We start from the raw sequence: 22,995 nt of genomic DNA, 5'->3' as shown, positions 1-22,995 counted from the left end.
TGAATCAGTTATTTCGTTTGGTGTGGAAGATGGTGATTTTGTAACTCTGTCATTTCTTCTATATTTATTAACTGGCATTGTCTTCCGTCAAGAACTTTCCTCCCTACTACCTTCTCTCCTCCTTCCTTCTTGCTTGCTTTCTCTTTCATTTCACCTCATCATAAACTCAATATTGTTTCATCTATTGAACTCATTATAGACTTACACATTTGTTTTTTAAATTCTGTGGGGTATAATCACTGTTGGTTTTGATGTTCAAATTTGTCCCTGATTTAGCCAGTATTAGCCTTTTCAGGGCAGTCGCTTTTGAAATGACCCCATCAATTTTTGAGCGTATCCTTGCTTTCTGGTATAATTCGATATCCTAAGCCCACCTTCTGCCTTTCTGCCTCAGACTTGGAGTCAGATCTCATTTCTTTCAGTGAGAAATGTATCCAGAAATCAAGATCTAGGTACTAGGTGTGCTCATTATTACTAACATGTGCTTACATTTAGATTCTTCTGTGGACAGAGCTAGGAGATACATATGATTTTAACACTGGTTCAAATTATTATTACCTACTCAAATTTAACATTACAGGGAGTTTCCCCCCCTCACCATCTTGCATTTTATATTTATATCTCTTTCCACTTAGAGTAAAAATTTTATTTCTTAATCACATTAATATATTTACTTTTTTTCCTTATTATATAGCATATATAAAAACTGTTTTAAAATTACTTAGTAAACTGAGTAATGTTTAAGATTTCTGTCCTTAGAATATAGTCCACCAAGAAAGCATAGTCAGGACACGATGTTCAAAGACCATCTGAAATAGTGTTTTTCTGTGTGGTTATGATATCATTATGGTAAATATTTTGATTCATAGGTTTCTTTTCCTATTGAATATTAGGATTTGATTTTTCCTTCCTCTTTTATTTAATTTCATTTTTGGTGTACGGAATCATTTACGTCATTTGGAAATCAAAGCTATTGAGTTGTCTTGCTTCTCTCCTTAATCCTTCCACCGTTCTCACCCATCCCCTTATTCTCTTCATGTGCTTGAAAATTAAACCCATGTAGTGGAGTTTGATTTTCATGAAAGAGCGAAGTCTTATTATTCTCTTAATTGACATTTAAAATTCTTTGTATATTATTAAGTCACTGTTTCTTTGTTCAGAATTTCCCAGCAGTCATTAGGTAGTTTCTATAACATTTGGGAGAATATGACATAGAATATACATATATTTGCTATAGAACTGTTTAATATACTGTAACCACAAAAAATGGGAAATTGTTCTTTATCTCTTTAGTGTTTATTGAAATTTTAAGGTAGCCGACACTGGCGTATTTTATCAAAAGCTGAATAATCTTTTTTTTTTTCACAGTATAGTACATATTTTAGAGAAAACGAATAACCATGCTGTACATTAGATTCTAAAACTGACCGTTATTACTATGCTTTACAAAGAGAAGAGTCATACTTGCTGTCTGTCATTCATGCAAATGAATGATAAATGTGAAATAAGATGTTAGTTCTTCCCTGAAAAAGTGTATTTTGTAACTATTTGTGTGTGTGTGTGTGTGTGTGCATGTGTACGTATACATGTTTATATACCTATGTATATTTCTGTATCTATGTATCTTACGTAGATTATAATCTTAAAAGTAACCCATCCAAATCAATCAATAAACAAAATTTAAAAACCAAAAAAAGTAACCCATTCTGGTAGACTCTATTTCCTTTATTTTAGAAAGAGAAAATGAGATTCAGAAGTGTTGGGTGGGGCGCCTGGGTGGCACAGTGGTTAAGCGTCTGCCTTCGGCTCAGGGCGTGATCCCGGCGTTACGGGATCGAGCCCCACATCAGGCTCCTCCGCTTTGAGCCTGCTTCTTCCTCTCCCACTCCCCCTGCTTGTGTTCCCTCTCTCACTGGCTGTCTCTATCTCTGTCAAATAAATAAATAAAATCTTTAAAAAAAAAAAAAAAGAAGTGTTGGGTGACCTGCCTGAGGCCACTTCACTACCAGAAGCCAGAATTGGGGCTCACAAACCCGTCCAACTGACCCGAGTGCCAGAGCTTCTTGTACTATACTGCTCTGCCCCCTCCTGTCTTCATTCTGTGGTCAGACTGAAAAAAGAAAGCAAAGTGTCACCTTATTGGACATCAGCTGGGAATGAGCATGTATAGAACAACTTGGATTTTTTTGCTTCCCTGCACTTGTTTGCTAGTTACTGTGAGAATGCTGCAATAATTGATTTTAGGGAACAAATAAAGTGGGTGAATTTGCAAATACATAATCAGGGAATAATGAGGATCAACTTTATGTATACACACACACACACACATGCACACATACATATATATAGAGAGAGAGAGCGTGTATTTTCTATCCTGTGGCTTTGTGGGATAATGGATGATGAAACTTGAAAGATTGCACAACTCAGTGATCTTCTAGCATCATAAGTCAGTGTCAAAAAATAGCATCCATTGAAATAGGGAGTTTACTGTTCTTTCATTGGTATGAGCTATTTCTTGGTCTAATGGCTATGACTTAGAACAAAAAAAGTTTATTTGAAAAATCTTGAAATAAACTTAGTATTAAAGTGTTTGTTGAGTGTGGAATTGACTTCCGTTGTCCCTTTTGCTCTAGGTAGATGTGAAGGTGGACCCCAAGGATTTGCGAATAGATACATTTCGAGCCAAAGGAGCAGGAGGGCAGCATGTTAATACAACTGATAGCGCGGTCAGACTTGTCCATATCCCCACAGGTAATCAAGTCTGTTTGCGTTTGTACTTTGGACCCGTTTTTAAGTCTTATAAAACTATTCAACATTGAGAAGAAAATGGTTTTGTGTTAGTGTCTCATTTCTTGCACAGACCCTTTAAAAGGTGACACTGGAGTCATGGGTCTCAGGTCCCCAGTGTGTTCACATTCCACTTCTGTTTGCAAGAGGCACCTCTCTCAGGATGCAGATGCTGAGCGGACCTATTCAGAGAAGCGGCCCAGGTATATTGGACAGCGGTGAGCAACCAGAGGTGTCTCAGCCTAAAAACAAACACGAAAGCAGTCCTGGACATGGCCCTGCAATGGCACTTTTGTCCTCTTATAGACTGACCCCTGGCTCCACTAGTCTGTGATACGTTAATACTGGTGTTTTAATATTGGTAATTTTGGTATACTATGAGGTAGTTTTGCAGCCCTTTCAGTGATTTAAATACTTCTGTCATTTTTCAGATTTTAAACTAAATTTTAAGCTTTTAAAATTTCTTTCCTTTTTAAAATTAATTTTGATGTTATTAAATTTTAAATGGTTTTAAAGGCCAGTGGGAAAGTCCTATAACAAAAATCAGCAGCTCCTTGCACTTCTTTTTCTTCCCCTTCCCTCCTTCCTTGACCCTAAAGCCCCATTACCTACAGGCAATCAGTTTAAACGCTTAGCTATTTTTTCTGGTAATTACCTTGTGTATCCAAATATTAGGCATATCTTGCTCTTCTGATCGACTAGTTGTAAGATTACATACATATTGACTTCTTAATGTAGTAGATGAAGACTAGGCTCTCATAATATCCTCTTTTCCTCTTCCTAATATGTTTATATTTTGGCAAAATTAATCTTCACTACTTTCATGTAAAGAGTAAGTATATAGTGTTCACTGCTGAGCCAGGCAGCATACAGGTAACCCACCACTTTTCAAAAATTCACATGAAGCTGCTTCACTTTTATGAAAGACCTACATTATACCTGTTCTCACCAAATCTAAATCTGAAATCTAAAAAGGATTTTCATTTTTACAAAAAAAGGTGAAAAGCAAAAATAGCGTTCAGCATTTATTTTGCAGCTAACTGTTGTAGAAGCTTGGCACACCCTGGGCAAGGAGAGCCGCCCCGCCCCAGCTCCTTCCCTGGAACCATATCAGCATCTCAGCTTCAAGCTGCCACAGCTTTGAACTCTGTCTGTGAGCATCTGGGCTCTATCTCAGTTTATTTTCCCAATTTATTTTGTGCATCTGTTAGCAAGATGTGTTTTAATAACAGTTTTTTTGAGGGGGGTCTGGGAATGCTCAAAAATTTTTCCATATAACTTAATGGTAAGTGCTCTTCACAGCATTTCAGCCTATGAAAGATTTCATAGGACTGTTCTACTTTCTGATAGCAGGGGAGACTTACACTGTGATTTCATTTCCTAGAGTTAATCATTACTTCATTGCTTCTCTTAGACTCTGAGTCTTCCTTGATCTTCCAAAAGCTCTGTAAAATGAAATTAACCCAATTTTCTACAGGGCTAACGCGGGTGGCAACACCTCTGATAGAGCTCTCCCTTAATCTGCTCTCATCTAGAGTGGTTGCTCTCCAGGGCTGCAAAGCAGAGATTGTTCTGGACACTGACAGGGAATTCCCTTTGACCCTATTCTGTGTTAGATCCTCCTGTTTCTTGGATCCCATCTCATCTCTCTTAGTTTATACCTTCATTTTAGTGAAGTCCTTTTTCAAGTGGTTTCCTGAGAAAAGATGCATGAGACATACGTATTTTGAAAATAGCTTTATTCTAACCTCAAACTTCACCAACCATGAATACTTGATTGGAAATCATTTCCACTTAGAACATTTAAGACTTTTGTCATTCATCATTTTTTCTTTCTTTAATTTTTTAAAAAATATTTTATTTATTTATTCATGAGAGACAGAGAGAAGGAGGCAGAGGGAGAAGCAGGCTCCCCATGGAGCAGGGAGCCCGATGTGGGACTCGATCCCAGGACCCTGGTATCATGACCTGAGCCAAAGGCAAGTGCTTAACCAACTGAGCCACCCAGGCACCCATATTTCTTCTTTAAGTAGGCTCCTAGCCCAGCATGGAGCCCAATGCAGTGCTTGAACTCGTGACCCTGAGATCAAGACCTGAGCTGAGATCAAGAGTTGGACGCTTAACCAACTGAGCCACCCAGGTGCCCCTGTCATTCATTGTATTTGTTGCTTTCAATATGGAGACTCATGCCTTTTGTTTTGTCTTGTTTTGTTTTGTTTTGTTTTGTTAGAGCGCAAACAGGGGGAGCAACAGGCAGAGGGAGAAGCAGGCTCCTCGCTGAGCAAGGAGCCTGATGTGGGACTCGATTCCAGGACCCTGGAATCATGACCTGAGCTGAATGCAGATGCTTAACCAACTGAGCCACCCAGACATGCCAAGTTCTGAAATATTTTCTTCAATAATTTCTTATTTACTGTTTTCTTTGTTCTTCCTGGAATTTCTGTGAGTCAGATGTTAGACCTCTTGGATTTATTGTTTGTCTTCTTTTTTTTCCTTTCACATTGTCTATCACTTTGTGTTTTAGGTTTTTCCCCCAGCACTTCTACTGAATTTTAAAAATTTGTTCTTTTTTTAAATTTTCACAAGCTCTTTTTTAATTCTCAGAATTGTCCCATTTTTATAGCATCCTTTTGTTATTATCGATTCATTTTTCTTTTTTTATTCAAAAATATTAATTTTTGAAGTTTTTTTCTGCTTCCTGCAATGTCCCCATTTTCTTTGAGTTTATTTTTTTCCGTTTCACTCGTACTTTCTGGTTAGGAAGGTCTAGGAACTCTTCGTTGTCTATGTCTATTCATAATAAGAGTGAGGTTCTAAAAGCTCTGAGTGCTTGGGTGCCACTTACCCGCTAGTAAGTTTCACTGTAGGGCAGTTAGACGATTAATTAGCTTTTTTATTAGGGACTACCAAATGTCAATGTTTTCCATGTTTTCACTTGGATAGTTTGTTTTCTCCTGAGTAGGACCCTGAGATGTATCCTGAGATACCTTTAAGAGTAAGGTCAGGGTCTCACCATTCAATAAATAAATTTACTTATTCCTCTTATTTTCAGTCCCAGTCTTATACTTACTCATCTTTGTACCAAGTCTCAGGTCAAACTTCCCTCATTCAATTCTCCAAAAACTATACCTTCTGCCTCCTACAGATCAAGGGAGGGGACTTAAACATCTACTTCAAGACTTTCTGTTTTTAGCCCCCAACTTGTGAAGTACCTGGTGTCTCAATTGCTGAGCCTTTCTGGTACTCAGCAGGGCAAAGAGGCTAGTTTGTAGTCAGCTCTCCCACTACAGGGAATTGCGTTTAACCTTCCTCCCCACTGCTAGGTCATCTACCATTCTTCCATATGCTTTCCGCCTTTATATATGTTGTTTGGGGCTGTGTGCATCACCTGTTTTTATTTTGTATTTCTGTTTCTCGTTCTTGTTGTTTTCGTGTGATTTTTAAATGAGGAGGCCATCTTGAAGTCAGATGTTACCTTTAAATTTTAAAATTCATTTTCAGCCAATTATTTTGGCTTGTACTGTTTATAATAGCAAACGTTAATGTAACCTAAATATCCAGCAACAGGGTAATTTTATAATCTCTCTCAAGTTTTCTTTGATTTTTATTCCATAAGAAACTGTAAAAACTGAGAATATGTACATAAGCAAAAGAACAGAAAACATCTATAACCATTCCCAATAACCACTCTTGGTATATATCTTTGGTGTATTGAATTCTTTTGAATTCTTTTCTTTGCACATAGAAATATATCCTTTCTCACTAAAAATGAGGTGATAATTTTTGTAACTTACCAGAATTTACCTAAGAAATCCACAAATTTTTGGATACTTAGAATGTTTTACCTTAACCTTGTATTGCAGGATATTATTCTATATTATAAACTGTCCAGAATAGTAATAATGAGTTGAAGCTGAATTAGAAATTAAAATGCGAAAAAGTCAGGTAAAAGTGATAAAAATTCTGATAAAAATGAACCAGAATATTTTAAAACCTACACTCTTGTGCAGCCATAAATAATGACTTTACAAAAAGTGATCAGTGTTTTTGTTGCCAAACTTACCTTGGGCCAAATTAGCTTTTAGCCACTTAGATCTAGTTCTTTGACTTAAAAGAGGCCTTAGAGTTTACCCTCAAACCTTCCCTTAGGCAATGCATTACAAGGGGTACTGACTCTTATGAATCCATGTTGTTATGAGCAAGTGATTTCTTGAGTCAACTGTGTACTTGGAGGTTTACTGTGATTTCAGCATCTATTGCAAAGAAAACTCAGCCTTTTTTCTATTCTGTCCACTCCACGTCTAAGGAACTATGTCCCTGCTAGACTTGAAAGTGAGAGCTGTAGGTCATTCTTCCATTCCCCTCTTACAAATGGACTCTGAAGACACATTTTTTTCTAACCTACTGCTTCAATAGAACTCCAGTTTTCAACCACTGGAAGAATGGTACCATGGGGTATGGTTAAATGTTTGTTCAGGGAAAAGTTACTTTTTTTTTGGGTAAATTTATCAAATCAAGGTGAAGACATTAATATTTTGTGCTTTCAAGCAAGCTTTCTAGTTTCTTACCAGTTAGCGAAAGTGGGCCTCTGTAATTCTTACACTGTATTCCTTCATCATCATAGATTATGGATAATACCTAATTCTTCCAAATCAAATTTAATTTTTTACTTCATTTTGTACTTGTAAGATTACAGGATTTTTATTTAAGCTTTGATTATGTGTAATTTCTTTCAGCTAATCTAAGAACTCATCAACTGAAAGACCCATCACTTTTTTTTTTACTAGGAAGAACTATAAAAAACACTACCAATTAAGCTATCATAAGCCAATGAGTGTAAGATGCATCTCAAGTTCAGAGATGTTCATCTTTTTTAATGAGCTATTCAGAATAAATATGGTATATTTGTTCTCATTTATAATTGAAAATCTTTTAAGTAATAAATGTAGTTATTTAGCAAATATATATTAAATACCCAATCAGTACTATTGCTACCTGGAATTTTGGAATCTCCTGTAGAGTACTGAAACAACACTGAGAAAAGTTTGTTTGTTTGTATTTCAAAGCCCATTTACAGTTTTTTAACAACCCCAGCATCTTATTTCAACAGCTCTTCTATTATTCAGCTTACCTCCCCCTACCCTAATCCTCTATTCCTAAGGAATACATATGATTCAATACTCCTCTATAGAAAGTATATTAAAATATATGATCAAGTGATTCCCTTGGGAATTACTGAGCTGGTGAGAGTTTCAAGCTAAAAATTCCGACCTGAGCCACTGGATAGCGCCAATGTATAAGCAAAGCTTCCTGCCAGTGGGCTGAGAAGAAGAGGAATTTTAAGGAAAGCTTATGAATGTCTAGCCGCCTTGAAATGAGTATTTTCATATCCTTTTGGGTGGTGAAAAAAAAAAAATAGCAGATCCAGGACAGCTCCAGGCAAATGCCTGAAGATGAAAGCAAGTTGGTGCCCCAGCCCAAACACAAAGCTTCAGTAAAGCAGTCAAGAATAAGCTAATAGGGGCGCCTGGGTGGCTCAGTCGTTAAGCCTCTGCCTTCAGCTCAGGGCATGATCCCAGGGTTCTGGGATCAAGCCCCGCATCGGGCTCCCTGCCCCGCTGGGAGCCTGCTTCTTCCTCTCCCACTCCCCCTGCTTGTGTTCCCTTTCTCACTGGCTGTCTCTCTCTCTGTCAAATAAATAAATAAAATCTTTAAAAAAATAAAAAATAATAAGCTAATAGACTGATGAATCACAGACCTGTACCCCTGAAACAAATAATATGCTATATGTTAATAATAGTAAAAAAAAAACCAACTGTATAAAGCAGCAGTAATAGTACCTTGGAGGGTTAAAATTTAAAAATATCATTAACATTCAAAAAAGAAAGAATAGTAGAGGTGAAACCTAGGTGTTTCTGCTAAAAGTATTAGCAGGTGTAGATTGTAGCTTATTTAGACAGAGTGAAAACATAATTTGGAGAGTAGAATTTTGTTTGGGGACAGTAGAATTTTATAGGAATTTTTAAAGTCTCCACCAAAATAGTTGCCACTATATCAGTTCAGCTGGCCTAAGCTAATATGGTTTTTGGGTTTTGTGATTCAGAAAGAAAAGTACTTTTCACCTCTCATGTACCTGAGAGTGGGATTGGACACAGACCTTCAGAGTGGGAGCAACAAAGTTAAAAACAGCACAGCCTGAAATTTCAAGGGTCACTATTTCAGGTCTAGATTTGGGCTAGTAAGTGGGCTACACAGTGGGTGAAACCCACCCAAATCCAGAAGTTGGCTAACAAAAACATGCATGATTAGATGTGGGTTTAGTTGAATTTAGAGCCCAGACAACCGAGAAACATTCACTCTAAACTCTTCCTTGTAAAGAGTTTTGTTTCTCTTCGTCGGTTTCTATGTACAACAACAATATATACAACATCTATATATTGATCCTTGAACAACATGGAAATTAGGGGTGCTAACCCCCCCAGCCCCTTGCAGTCAAAAATACACATATAACTTTTGATTACCTCGAAACTTGACTACTAATAGCCTACTGTTAACGAGAAAGAAACCTTACCAATATCATAAACAGTGATTAACACAGATTTTGTGTTGTATGTATTATATACTGCATTCTCTTTTTTAAAGATTTTTTTAAATTTTTATTTATTTGTTAGAGAGAGAGGGAGGTAGAGGGAGAAGCAGGCTCCCTGCTGAGCAAGGATCCCGATGCAGACTCCATCCCAGGACCCTGGGATCATGACCTGAGCTGAAGGCAGACGCTTAACTGAGCCACCCAGGTGTTCCCTATATACTGCATTCTTATAATAAATTAAGCTAGAGAAAAGGAAATGTTATTAAGAAAATCAAAAGGAAGGAAAAATACATTTATAATTCTATATTGTAAAAAAAATCTGTGTATAAGTGAACTTGTGCTGTTCAAACCTGTGTTGTTCAAAGATCAACTGTACAGTCATTTTTATTTTTTTCTATTCATTTTATTATTATTTTTAAGTCCAGTGTAATTAACTTACACTGTTATATTAGTTTCAAATATATAGTGTGTGTGTGTGTGTATATATATGTATAATATGTATACATAATTTAACAATTTTATACATTACTCAGTGCTCATTACAATAACTGTACCCTTAATCCCCGTTACCTACCTGCCCTCTGGTAACCACCATTTCGTTCTATATATTTAAGAGTGTTTTTTCGTCTTCGTTTTTCTTTGTGTGTTTGTTTTGTTCCTTAAATTCCACATATGAATGAAATCACTGGTATTTGTCTTTCTCTAGCTGACATTTCACTTACCATTATGCCCTCTACATCCATGTTGTTGCAAATAGCAAGATTTCATTCTTTTTTTAAATTCTTTTTTATGGCTGAGTAATGTGCCATTATGGATATGTTATATATATAAATATTTTTCTTTTTCAAATTTTTATTTAAATTCTTGTTAACATATAGTGTAATATTGGTTTCAGGAGTAGAGTTTAGTGATTCATGTCTTACATGTAACACCCGGTGCTCATCACAACAAGTGCCCTCCTTAATGCCCATCACCCATTTAGCCCATCCCCCGCCTACTTCCCCTTCATCAACCCTGTTTGTTCTCTATCATTAAGAGTCTCTTATGCTTTGCATCCCTCTCTTTTTTTCCCCTTCCCTTATGTTTATCTCTTTTGTTTCTTAATTCCACACACGAGTGAAATTGTAAGGTATTTGTCTTTCTCTGACTGACTTATTTTGTTTAGCATAATACTCTAGCTCCATCCATGTTGTTGCAAATGGCAAGATTTCGTTCTCTTTGATGGCTGAATAATAATATTCCATTGTGTATATATATATATGCACCACATCTTCTTTATCCATTCATCTGTTGGTGGACAGCTGCGCTCTTTCCATTGTTTGCTTATTGTGGACATTACTGCTGTAAACATTGGGGTACGTGTACCCCTTCCACTCTGAGTTTTTGTATCCTTTGCGTAAATACCTAGTAGTGCAATTGCTAGGTCATAGGGTAGTTCTGTTTTTAACTTTTTTGAGTTGTGAAAACATACTGTTTTCCAGAGTGGCTGCAGCAGCTTACATTCCCATGAACAGTATAAGAGGGTTCCCCTTTCTCTGCATCCTCACCAACATTTGTTGTTTCCTGACTTGTTAAATTTAGCCATTCTGACAGGTGTGAGGTGGCATCTTATTGTGGTTTTCATTTGTATTTCCCTGATGCCGAGTGATGTTGAGCATCTTCTCATGTATCTGTCGGCCACTTTGATGTCTTCTTTGGAAAAATATCTATTCATGTCTTCTGCCCATTTCTTAACTGGATTATTTGGCTTTTTGGGTATTGAGTTTGATAAGTTCTTTATAGATTTGGGGTACTAACCCTTTATCAGGTTTTTGCAAATATCCTCTCCCACTCCATAGGCTGCCTTTTAGTTCTGTTGATTGTTTCCTTTGCTGTGCAGAAGCTTTTTATCGTGATGAAGTCCCAGTAGTTCATTATGCTTTTGTTTCCCTTGCCTTTGGAGACGTGTCTAGTAAGAAGTTGCTATGGCCAGGGTCAAAGAGGATGCTGCTTGTGTTCTTCTCTAGGATTTTGATGGTTCATACATTTTGAATTTATTTTTCTGTATGGTGTAGGAAAGTGGTCCAGTTTCATTCTTCTGCATGTGGCTGTTGAGTTTTCCCAACACCATTTGTTAAAGAGACTCTTTTTTCCACTGGATATTCTTTACTGCTTTGTCGAAGATTAGTTGACCATATAGTTGTGGGTCCATTCCTGGGTTTCCTATTCTGTTCCATTGATCTATGTGTCTGTTTTTGTGCCAGTACCGTACTGTCTTCATGATGACATCTTTGTAATATAGCTTGAAGTCTGGAATCCTGATGCCTCCAGCTTTGCTTTTCTTTTTCAGGATTTCTTTGGCTGTTTGGGGTCTCTTCTGGTTCCATACAAATTTTAGGATTGTCCTAGCTCTATAAAAAATGTTGGTGTTATTTTGATAGGGATTGCATTGAATGTATAGATTGCCTTGGGTAGTATAGACATTTTAACAATGTTTGTTCTTCCAACCCATGAGCATGAAATGTTTTTTCCATTTCTTTGTGTCCTCTTCAATTTCTTTCATAAGTATTCTATAGTTTTCAGAGTACAGATCTTTTACCTCTTTGGATAGGTTTATTCCTGGGTATCTTAGGGTTTTTGGTGCAAGTGTAAATTTCTTTTTGATTTCTTTTGATTGATTTCTTTTGAAATCCTCCTTGATTTCTTTTTCTGCTGCTTCATTATTGATGTATAGAAATGAAACAGATTTCTGTGCATTGATTTTATATACTATGGCTTGCTGACTTCTCCTGTATCAGTTCTAGCAATTTTTTGGTAGAGTCTTTCAGGTTTTCTACATAAGAGTGTAACATTATCTGCAGATAATGAAAGTTTAACTTCTTCCTTGCTATTTGGATACCTTTTATTTCTTTTTGTAGTCTGATTGCTGAGGCTAAGATTTCCAGTATTACGTTAAATAGTAATGGTGAGAATGGATATCCCTGTCTTCTTCCTGACCATAGATGTAAACCTCTCAGTTTTTCCCCAATGAGGTTGATACTAGCTGTGGGTCTTCCATATCTGACTTTTATGATGTTGAGGTATGTTCCCTCTATACCTACTTTCTTGAGGGTTTTTAATCAAGAATGGATGCTGTATTTTGTCAAATGCTTTTTTTTCTGCATCTATTGAGAGGATCATATAGTTCTTTATCCTTTCTTTAATGTGGTTTATCACGTTGAGTGATTTGCAGATATTGAACCACCCCTGCAGCCCAGGAATAAATCCCACTTGGTCGTGGAGAGTAATCCTTTTAATGTACCTTTGGATTCAGTTTGCTAGTATCTTGTTGAGAATTTTTGCATCTGTGTTCATCAGGAATATTGACCTGTAATTGTCCTTTTTAGTGGGGACTATGTCTGGTTTTGGGATCAAGGTAATGCTGGTCTCATAGAATGAGTTTGGAAATTTTCCTTCCATTTCTATTTTTTGGAACACTTTCAGAAGAATAGGTATTAATTCTTCTTTAAATGCCTGGTAGAATTCCTCTGGGAAGCCATCTGGTCCTGGACTCTTATTTGTTGGGAGATTTTTATTTATTTATTTTTTAAGATTTTTATTTATTTGAGAGTGAGTGAGAGAGAGAGAGAGAGAGAGAGCATGAGCAGGGAGAGGGGCAGAAGGAGAGGGAGAAGCAGGCTCCCCACCAAACAGGGAGCCCAACTTGGAGCTATATGCCAGGACCCCGGGATCACAACCTGAGCTGAAGGCAGACGCTTAACTGACTAAGCCACCCAGGTGCCCCTTGTTGGGAGATTTTTGATTACTGATTCAGTTTTGTTACCTGTTATAGGTCTGTTCGAATTTTCTATTTCTTCTTGTTTCAGTTTTGGTAGCTTGTATGTTTCTAGGAATTTGTCCATTTCTTCCAGATTGTCCAGTTCATTGGCATATAATTTTTCAGAATATTCTCTTATAATTGTTTATATTTCTGTGGTGTTGCTTGTGATCTTTCCTCTTTCATTCGTGATTTTATTTATTTGGGTCCTTCCTCTTTTCTTTTTCATAAGTCTAGGTTGGGGCTTATCAATTTTATTAATTCTTTCGAAGAATCAGCTCTTAGTTTCGTTGATCTGTTCTACTGTTTTTTGTTTGTTTGCTTCAATATGGATTATTTCTGCTCTAAGTTTTATTATTTCTCTCTTCTGCTGACTTTAGGCTCTATTTGCTGTTTCTTTTGTAGCTTCTTTAGGTGTAAGGTTAGGTTGTGTATTTGAGACTTTTCTTGCTTCTTGAGATAGGCCTGTATTACAATATATTTCCCTCTTAGGACCACCTTTGCTGCATCCCAAAGGTTTTGGACTGTCATGTTTTCATTTTCATTTGCTTCCATGTATTTATTAAAAATTTCTTCTTTAATTTCCTGGTTAGCCCATTCATTCTTTAGAAGGATGTTCTTTAACCTACATGTATTTGTGGTCTGTCCAATTTTTTTCTTGTGGTTGACTTCAAGTTTCAAAGCATATGGTCAGAAACTATGCATGGTATGATCTCAGTTTCTTTGTACTTCTTGAGGGCTAATTTGTGACCCAGTGTGTGATCTATTCTGGAGAATGTTCCATGTGCACTCGAAAGGAATGTGTTTTCTGCTGCTTTAGGATGGAATGTACTGAATATATCTGTTAAGTCCATCTGGTCCAGTGTATCATTCAAAGCCCTTGTTTTCTTGTTGATCTTCTGCTTAGATGACCTGTCCATTGCTGTGAGTGGAGTGTTAAAGTCTCTTACTGTTATTGTATTATTATCAATGAGTTTCTTTATGTTTGATATTCATTGATTTCTATTTGGGTATTCCCAAGTTGGGGGCATAAATATTTACACTTGTTAGATCTTCTTGTTGGATAGACCCGTTTATTGATATAGTGTCCTCCCTCAGCTCTTGTTACAGTCTTTGATTTAAACGTTAGTTTGTACTCTGACTTTCTTTTGATGTCCGTTAGCAGGATAGATGGTTCTCCACCCCCTCACTTTCAGTTTGCAAGTGTGTTTAGGTATAAAATGAGTTTCTTCTCTCTCTCTCTCACTCTTTCTTGCTCTCACATAAGTAAATAAAATCATTAAAAAGGGGAGGGCTCCTGGGTGGCTCAGTTGGTTTAAGCATCTGCCTTCAGTTCAGGTCATTATCCCAGCCAGGGTCCTTGGCTCGAGTCCCACATCGGGCTTCCTGCTCAGTGGAAAGTCTGCTTCTCCCTCTCCCTCGCCGCTTTTCCCTGCTCGTGGTCTCTCGCTCACTCTCTGTTTCTCAAATAAATAAATAAAATCTTTAAAAAATATATAAATAAATAAATTAAATGAGTCTTTTTAGGCAGCATATAGATATGGGTCTTATTTTTTTATCCATTCTAATACCCTGTGTCTTTTGATTGGAACATCTAGTCCATTTGCATTCAGAGTGATTTTTGATGCGTACGAATTTAGTGCCCATTGTGTTACCTATAAAGTTGGTGTTTCTGGTGATGTTCTCTCTTCCTTTCTGGTCTTTGTTGCTTTTGGTCTTTTTTTCCCCACTCATAGAGTTCCCTTTAATATTTTTTGCAGGGCTGGTTTAGTGGTCACAAACTCCTTTAATTTTTGCTTGTCTTGGAAACTCTTTATTTCTCCTTTTATTGTGAATGACAGCCTTGCTGGATAAAGTATTCTTGGCTGCATATTTTTCCCATTCAGCATGGTGAATATATCATGCCAGTGCTTTCTGGCCTGCCAAGTTTCTGTGGACAGATCTGCTGGGAACCTGAGATGTCTTCCCTTGTAGGTTAAGGACATTTTTCCCTTGTTAATTTCAGGATTCTTTCCTTGTCTGTGTATTTTGTGAATTTGACTATGATATGTCTTGGTGATGGCCAGCTTTTGTTGAATTTAATAGGAGTTCTCTGTGCTTCTTGGATTTTGATATCTGTTTCCTTCCCCACATTAGGGAAGTTTTCAGCTATAATTTGCTCACATAAACCTTCTGTCCCTTTTTCTCTTTCTTCTTCTCTGGGACTCCTATGATATGAATGTTATTATGCTTTAAAGAGTCACTGATTTCCCTACATCTACATTCATGATCCAACACTTTCCTTACTCTCTTCTTTTCAGCTTCATTATTTTCCATAATTTTATCATCTACATCTGTATCCTGTGCTCGTCCATCCTTGTTATCGTTATTACATCCAGTCAGTTTTGCATCTTGGTTATAGCATTTTTTACTTTAGCCTGACTAGTTTTTTTAGTTCTTTTATCTCTGCAGTAAGGGATTCTCTAGTGTCTTATATGCTTTTCTCAAGCCCAGCTAGTATCCTTATAATTGTTTTAAATTCTCGTTCAGGCATCTTACTTCTGTCTGTATGGATTAAATCCCTGGCTGTTACTTCTTCCTGTTCTTTCTTTTGGGGTGAATTCCTCTGCCTTGTCATTTTTGTCTAGGTCACTTTTTTTGTGATTGTTAGGAAAGCCTGTTATATTACTGCTCCTGAGAGTAATGGCTATATTAAGAAGAGGTTCCCCCCCCCACCCCACCCCGGCAAGGAAAAGAGGTCCTATACTGTCTTGGGCCTAGTGATTCAGGAGGTGTTTCAGAGCGTGCACTCTGCTGTTGTGTTTTGTCCTCTCCTTCCCTCAGGTCAGTCCTCTGCAGTTTCTCATTGCCTACAGTGAGGGGTGTTTGGACCTTGTCCAGTGTGTGGCAAGTTTTAACTAGCTGTGCTTTGGTCTGCTTGTTATAAGAAGCTAGATCCAGGGGTCCCTGGGTGGCTCGGTGGGTTAAGCGTGTCTGCCTTTGGCTCAGGTCATGATCCCAGGGTCCTGGGATCAGGCCCCATGTCAGGCTCCCATGCTTCTCCCTCTCCCTCACCTTCTCCCCCTGCTTGTGCTCTCTCTCTCTCTCTTTCTCCCTCTGTCAAAAAAATAAATAAAATCTTTAAAAAAAAAAAAAAAAGAAGAAGGTAGATCCTATTTCCCCTAGAGCTAAAGCTTTCCAGCACTATGTGATCAGTAGACGTGGTGCTTGTAAGGGGTCCGTGCTGGTCTTCTGGGGTGGGGCCTGCTGTGCTGATTCTCAGGCCAACTTTCCCTAGTGGAGACACACATGCAGGGGGAGGTGGTGGGGTTGGGGAAGCTTGGTGTAAGCAGCTTCAGCCCCCACTGGGTGGCACTGTGTTGCCCACTGAAGTCAGTCAGTGCTGATGGGCAGGGGAGAAAATTGCCTTTCCCCGCACTCTCTCTCTCCTGGAGCAGGGAGTTTGCACCAGCACTCTTCAGGAAGTCCTCACAGATGAGCAAACAATCACCCCTCCTTGTCCCTGGCGTCCGTCAGATCCCTGCCTTCACCCTGTTTGTATCCGAGCTGTTTGCGTACTAGGCAGCACAATACTGCTGTGTTTTATCTCAGGCACATGGCTGTGTTTCAGAACTCCAAATTGTAGGGATCCACACGCACAGACCCACACTGATCCTCTTGGGGAAGGTCTGGCCACACTGGCTGCTGCTGGTTTGTCCCAGAAAAGCAGTCACACAGCCGCACAGGGGTTTATGGTAAAGCACAGCTGATCGCCAGCACCCAGGTTTGTTGTGCTCAGCCAGTGTCTCTGTTCCTATGGAGGGAACAGGGACACACATTGGCTCCACTAGTTCTTCTGTCCCCAGAAAGGCCATGCCACCACGCCCAGATGCACTCCAAAAAGGGGAGTTCTTTCTACCCATATGACCAGGGGATGCTCAGACCCCACTGCCCACTTCCAGGGCTCCACCCTCCTTTCCCACCAAAGTACCACTAAGCCTGCCAGGCACAACCCCATCGATGGCACAGTCTTCTAAAACTTCAGACTTTGCGCTCCGCTGCTTATACAAACGAGCAGTAGTCAGCCCCTCTACTTTTCCCTGTCACTGGTTTTGGGGAATAGGGGTTTTTTTTGTGCAATCCCCTGCCTGTTGCTTCTCTCTCTCTCCCTCACTGTCTCACTCCTTTCCCCATGATCAGGGCTCCCTTCCCTCCGAAGCACCCCCAGCTTTTCTCTCCCCCAAATCAACTCTCCACTACTCCCACCTTCCATGAGGTGGCTGTTTTTCTACCTGTAGATGTGCAATTTGTGCTGTCAGTCCTCAGATCAATTCCTTGGGTGTTCAGAATGATTTGATATTTATCTAGCTGTGTTCGAGGGATGAGGCAAGCTTAGGGTCCCCCTACTCCTCTGCCATCTTAACTCCTAAATATATACCTTTATAAATCTATACCCATATCTTCTTTATCCATTCATCTATTTTTTTAAGGTTTTATTTATTTATTTGAGAGAATGAGAGAAGGCAAGGCTGACTCCCTGCTGAGCAGGGAGCCCCATGCCCCTGGGATCATGACCTAAGCCGAAGACAGCCGCTTCACCAACTGAGCCACCCAGGCGCCCCCTATCCATTCATCTATTGATGGACACTTGGGTTGTATAAAGTCATTTTTAAAACATCAGCTCTGTGTGAATTTGTGGCTTAAGGGGTGAAAGCTGAGTGCTCCTTGACTAAAACAGAGAGTGGAGCAGCACTGCCTGGGGGTGGGACCCTGTGTTGGGCTGTCTGTCCGAATGAGCTGGGAGGGAGAGGCAGAGCTGTGGGAATGAAAGTATGTGTAACCATCTACAGATGCTACTGCTTCCAGTCTTCGCATCTGAAATATCTCCTTCAGATCTCAGAATCGAAATAGCCATCTATTGCTTTTATCAGCATGATTCAGGTACAGTTTCTAAAGTATGCGAAGTCTGAATTGTTTTTAATCCTTTGTGAGCTTTTCCTGATTAGCCTTTCCTCCTTTAGAATGTTCCTGAGGCCTATCTCTTTTTTTTCCAGTTTTATTGAGATAACATTGGCATCTCAGTTCTATCTTAATTTGGCTTCTGGAGGCTACAGTTTACCTCTGATCCTTGTTATTTTTCAGGGCTTGTAGTAGAATGCCAACAAGAACGATCACAGATTAAAAATAAAGAAATAGCTTTGCGTGTGTTGAGAGCTAGACTGTACCAGCAGATTATTGAGAAAGACAAGTGTCAGCAACAAAGTACTAGAAAACTGCAGGTAAGATTTATATTGTATAATAATAGCTTTGTGGGGCACCCGGCTGGTTCAGTCAGAAGAGCATGTGACTCTTGATCTCGGCGTCATGAGTTCAAGTCCCATGTTGGATGTAGAGATTGCTTAAAATAAAAAATAATAATAATATCCCTGCACAACAGTCATCATTTTATGTAGAAATTGTAGCATTTGTTCTTGATCAAATGGGAATATCTTATAGCATAGGGAAACATGCTTATTTGTAAATAAGCAATAATTTCATGCGTATGGACTAACAGATTATGGCTACATTTGGATGTGCCAGTTTGAAAATGAACAGATGAGATATGTGTAAACTCAGAATTCTTTCCCAGTTGTTTCCCTCCAGTGTTTGTATCATGACTGTTTTGAGAGGAGATTAGATTAAAAGATAAAATAATTCTCTGGAAATTAAGAGATTTGCAGATTTTTTATTTAAAAACCTGTGCTTTTTTATTAAAACTCTGTGGGATCAAAAGTAAATGGCACTGCAAAAAACTGGTAATGATGATTGTTACTGTTGGCATGTGGGGAGGGGGGTAGAAGAGAGATTTATTTCCACTATATATACCTTTTGTACTTTCTGAATTTTGTACTATATATAGAAAATGTCTAGTATTATTTATTCAAATATGTAGATTAATGCTAAGCAAAATGAATAAATGTCATTGTTTTAAGTAAACAAATGTTAGGATTTTAAATCCTAAAAAATGTAAAGTTGGTCTTTGAGAGAGGTTGGAAGAGAAAGTAAATAACTGCTTTTGTGTTGTTTGCAGATGAGTATGCTACACTAAATCTGGAAAACTTTGTGGCCTTTTAGGAGAATGAATTATATAAACTTAACCATTAATTATTCTTTTTTTTTTTTTAATATTTTATTTATTTATTTGACAGGGAGAGAGACAGCCAGCGAGAGAGGGAACACAGCAGGGGGAGTGGGAGAGGAAGAAGCAGGCTCCCAGCAGAGGAGCCTGATGTGGGGCTCGATCCCGTAACACTGGGATCACGCCCTGAGCCGAAGGCAGACGCTTAACGACTGCGCCACCCAGGCGCCCCCCATTAATTATTCTTTTTGCCTAGATATCCTGATCTTCTCACGCTTTTGCCCTTCTAGCTTTTCATACCTGCATTCTAACTTCCAAGTAGTGAAAGTGACAGGATTAATGGAATATTAATCCTCTGTGGTAATCCTAGGTTGTTGTCCAGCATCAGTGTATACAGTTGCAGATAGGAATGCTCATTAACAAACCATTGCTTCTTGGCACATAAGTGATAACATAAACACTAAGAACTCAGTGACATTTGAATTAATAAAAGACATTGGGATTTACTTGCTATTTGGCATTTCAGTACCAGATGTTTCACACAATAATTTTTAAAATAAGTCATTCAAGATTGGCCTGGTGCAAATTGTGTGTGTGTGTGTGTGTGTGTGTGTGTGTGTGTGTGTGTGTGTCCTCTTTAGAAATTTCTGGTTTCAAGCACCAAAAAGACCTCCATGCCTCCCAATTAACTTGTCCATCTGCGTGAAACTTTTTAGTAGGTATTTGTAATGTTTAGAGAAGTTTTTGCTTCAACTAATATGTAAAGTAGCTTTTATAAGGAAGGCATTATGCCAGGTTCTCAACGCTGGCTCCATTTATCTCCTAAAGAGCTTTGTATATGCCTCAGGCCCCAGCCCCCAAGAGTCTGACATAATTGATTTGGGTGGGAACCTGGGCATTAATATGGTGCTTTGGGATAGTAGTTTCCATACCTGGCTGGTTGCAGAATGGATGGCCTGGGAAATGTTCCAAAAATCCATAATCCCTGATTTGGTATATCCGAGATTGGATTTTAAAATCTTTAATTTTAAAAAATTCTCCTGATGGCCAGCCATATTTAATTTAGTTTCATATCATTTGCCTGAGGGGTTAAGAAAATAACTTACAGAAATGTCTTTCTGTAGTGAAAGGGAGGGACACCTGGGTGGCTCAGTCAGTTAAGCGGCTGCCTTTGGCTCAGGTCATGATCCCAGGGATCGAGTCCCGGCATCAGGCTCCTTGCTTAGCAGGGAGCCTACTTCTCCCTTTGCCTGCTGCTCCCCCTGCTTGTCCTCTCTTTCTCTCTCTCTTTCTCTGGCAAATAAGTAAATAAATAACTTTTCTATTTTTTTAAGTGAGAGTGAGTGAGAGAGGGTGTTGTGCTGGGGAGGTAGTAGAGATGAGGAGATTAAGAACACAAATAACCATAGCATAAGGCAAAATGTAGTGTGCTGTGAAGAAGATTCCAAGTGTAAGGGGTTTCAAAGGAGGACATTCATCTATTTCAGTTGTTGCTAGCTGGAAAGGTGGGCATGTTGGAGTTGGGGGGGGCATCCCTGGAGAGGATATCCAAGCTGAGTAAGCAGACACGCCCACAGTTGTGATATGGTAGAATGGGTGGCATGATAGCAGTTCACATAATTTTCAGAAATAATGCTGGGAAAGTTGGCTACATTGTGAAGTGCTTTGAATGCTGAGTTGTTTTTGCTTAGTAGACAAGAAGAAACGAGAGAAAAAGATTGATCAGAAAGCTGTTTTAGGCAGACTAAGCAGGGCAACAGATATAAGCAGAGAGATGGAAGATTCAGCAGGAGATTTTTACAGGAATGAAGGTGAAAGGTAATGAGCTCTTGAATGATAGAAATGAAGAGGGCAGGACATAACAGGAGACCCTTAGACCACTGGGGGTGGGCAGGTAGAGAATACAATGAACTGAAGGTGGTTTCTCCCCCAGTGTGTGTCAGAGTCTGGCACACAGAAGTAAGCTCCTGTGAGGTGTTACTTGAGTTGTGGGATGTCAGTTTCCCACTGGGAACCAAGGACACGTGGTGGTGCCATTTATAGAAGCAGGAGGAAGAACTGCTCGGGGCGGGGGGGGCAAGGTAATTTCGTTTTAAATATTTGGAGTTTAAACTACCAGAGAGACATCCATTCTTATTCCATCACTTTACAAAGCTGTAGTCTTTAACATTCAGTTCTACCCATTCTTGTTCCTTGTCACTTTGTATATGTGACTTTAAAAAAAAACAAACTGAAACTGGGGGCCCTCGGTGGCTCGTTCGGTTAAGTGTCTGCCTTCGGCTCAGGTCATGATTCCAGGGTGCTGCGATCAAGTCCTGCATTGGCTCCCTGCTCAGCAGGGAGTCTGCTTCTCCCTCTCCCTTTGCCCCTCCCCCTTCTTGTGCTCTCTCACTCTAATAAATAAAACCTTTTAAAAAAACTAAAACTGTTACAATAGAAAAGTCATTTATAAGTATGTTTTCCATTGTAATAAAGGTAATTATAAAGTTAAAATATGAATTGCCTTTTTGTTATGGCACAGGTGGGAACAAGAGCCCAGTCAGAGAGAATTCGGACGTATAATTTCACCCAGGATAGAGTGACTGACCACAGGATAGCATATGAAGTTCGTGATATTAAGGTAATATAACTTAATATGCTTTATGTGCCTTTGCTTTTCAAAGAAAGTATACTCAAATTCTAGAGGGTTGTGTCTAAAATATTACTAAGTAATTTAAAATTTTTAAGCCAGTTTAAGGTAGTACCCCCAAAGAGGCAAGCATTCATATTAGTTTGTTGGTAAGAAATGCGGTCTTAGTGCCACCTTGAAACAGTTCTCTTCGAACTCCAAATTCTTTGCTGGGCAATCACAGTGTATTAAGGTATATTCAATGTACATATGTACACTGTATCAGATTTCTATCGCTGTGTAACAAATGACCATGAACTTCTTGGCTTAAAATAATATTTATTATCTTATTATAGTAGGTTAGAAATCTGGGCACAGCAGAGCTGAGTTCTCTGTCCTTGGGTCCTAAAGACCACCCGCAGGTTGCTTTCTAAGTGGCCCCTCCATACACCCTCTCCCACTCTGAATCTCTTGTAGGAATGGCTCAAGCCTTTTTAAGGGCTCACCTATTTAGGTCAGGCCCACCCCAGTAATATTCCTTTTGAATGACTCAACATCAACTGATTAATATCACTGGAGTGATATTCCATCATATTCACAGTTTCTGCCTCCACGTAAGAGAGGGAATTCTGCAAGGTGTGTACACCAGGGGGCATCTTAGAGCTCTACCTACTGTGAGGAATTCTTCATGAGATTCAGGAGTTGTAATTATGCTATTGGGGAAAGACCCTGTCAACATGGTTTGAACATTAACCTAACTAAATCCCATTTGGCCAGACCATTGGCACTAATACATTAATGATGAAGCACAGAAAAATTCCCCCTTTTGTTTCCCCTGAAGGGGAAAATGAACTGGTTCTCATAAAGGACTGTGTACAAAAGGCAAGAGGTAGAAGGTTTTGATTTTTTTCCTTGAAGTCATGTGATACCTAGGGCTTCTTTCACTTGATTCTGTCCCATTCTGTACTCAAAATACCAATTTTACAAGGGAAATGTTTGTGTTTTTAAAATATTTAGAAATTTCTGTGTACCTTATGCTACTTCCTCTGTCTTCTTAGCAATTTAAGACTGTCTCAAATAGGAACATAATAGCCTTGTCAAAAAGGAGAAAATATTTG

At 38.8% G+C, this 22,995-nt stretch overlaps 1 protein-coding gene across 12 annotated transcripts in view; it reads left to right on the top strand.

The window, feature by feature from the left end:
* The window catches only part of MTRF1 (mitochondrial translation release factor 1), a 70,750-nt gene that overhangs the window by 38,854 nt on the left and 8,901 nt on the right, over positions 1 to 22,995 (top strand). For 8 of the 12 annotated variants that reach the window (XM_026493355.4, XM_026493354.4, XM_044381843.3 and 5 more), the window contains 3 exons: positions 2,634 to 2,751; positions 18,294 to 18,430; positions 21,791 to 21,889. In XM_026493355.4, coding sequence (XP_026349140.2) covers positions 2,634 to 2,751; positions 18,294 to 18,430; positions 21,791 to 21,889 — 354 coding nt within the window. Of the gene's footprint in view, positions 1 to 2,633; positions 2,752 to 4,669; positions 4,767 to 18,293; positions 18,431 to 21,790; positions 21,890 to 22,995 lie in introns of all 12 variants that reach the window. The other 4 variants (XM_057308324.1, XM_057308332.1, XR_008957957.1 and 1 more) reach the window with 2 other exon arrangements.

The sequence above is a fragment of the Ursus arctos genome, unplaced genomic scaffold (genome assembly GCF_023065955.2).
Source record: "Ursus arctos isolate Adak ecotype North America unplaced genomic scaffold, UrsArc2.0 scaffold_10, whole genome shotgun sequence".
In the NCBI taxonomy this organism is placed as follows: domain Eukaryota; kingdom Metazoa; phylum Chordata; class Mammalia; order Carnivora; family Ursidae; genus Ursus; species Ursus arctos.
This window is presented reverse-complemented; position numbering and strand designations above follow the sequence as displayed.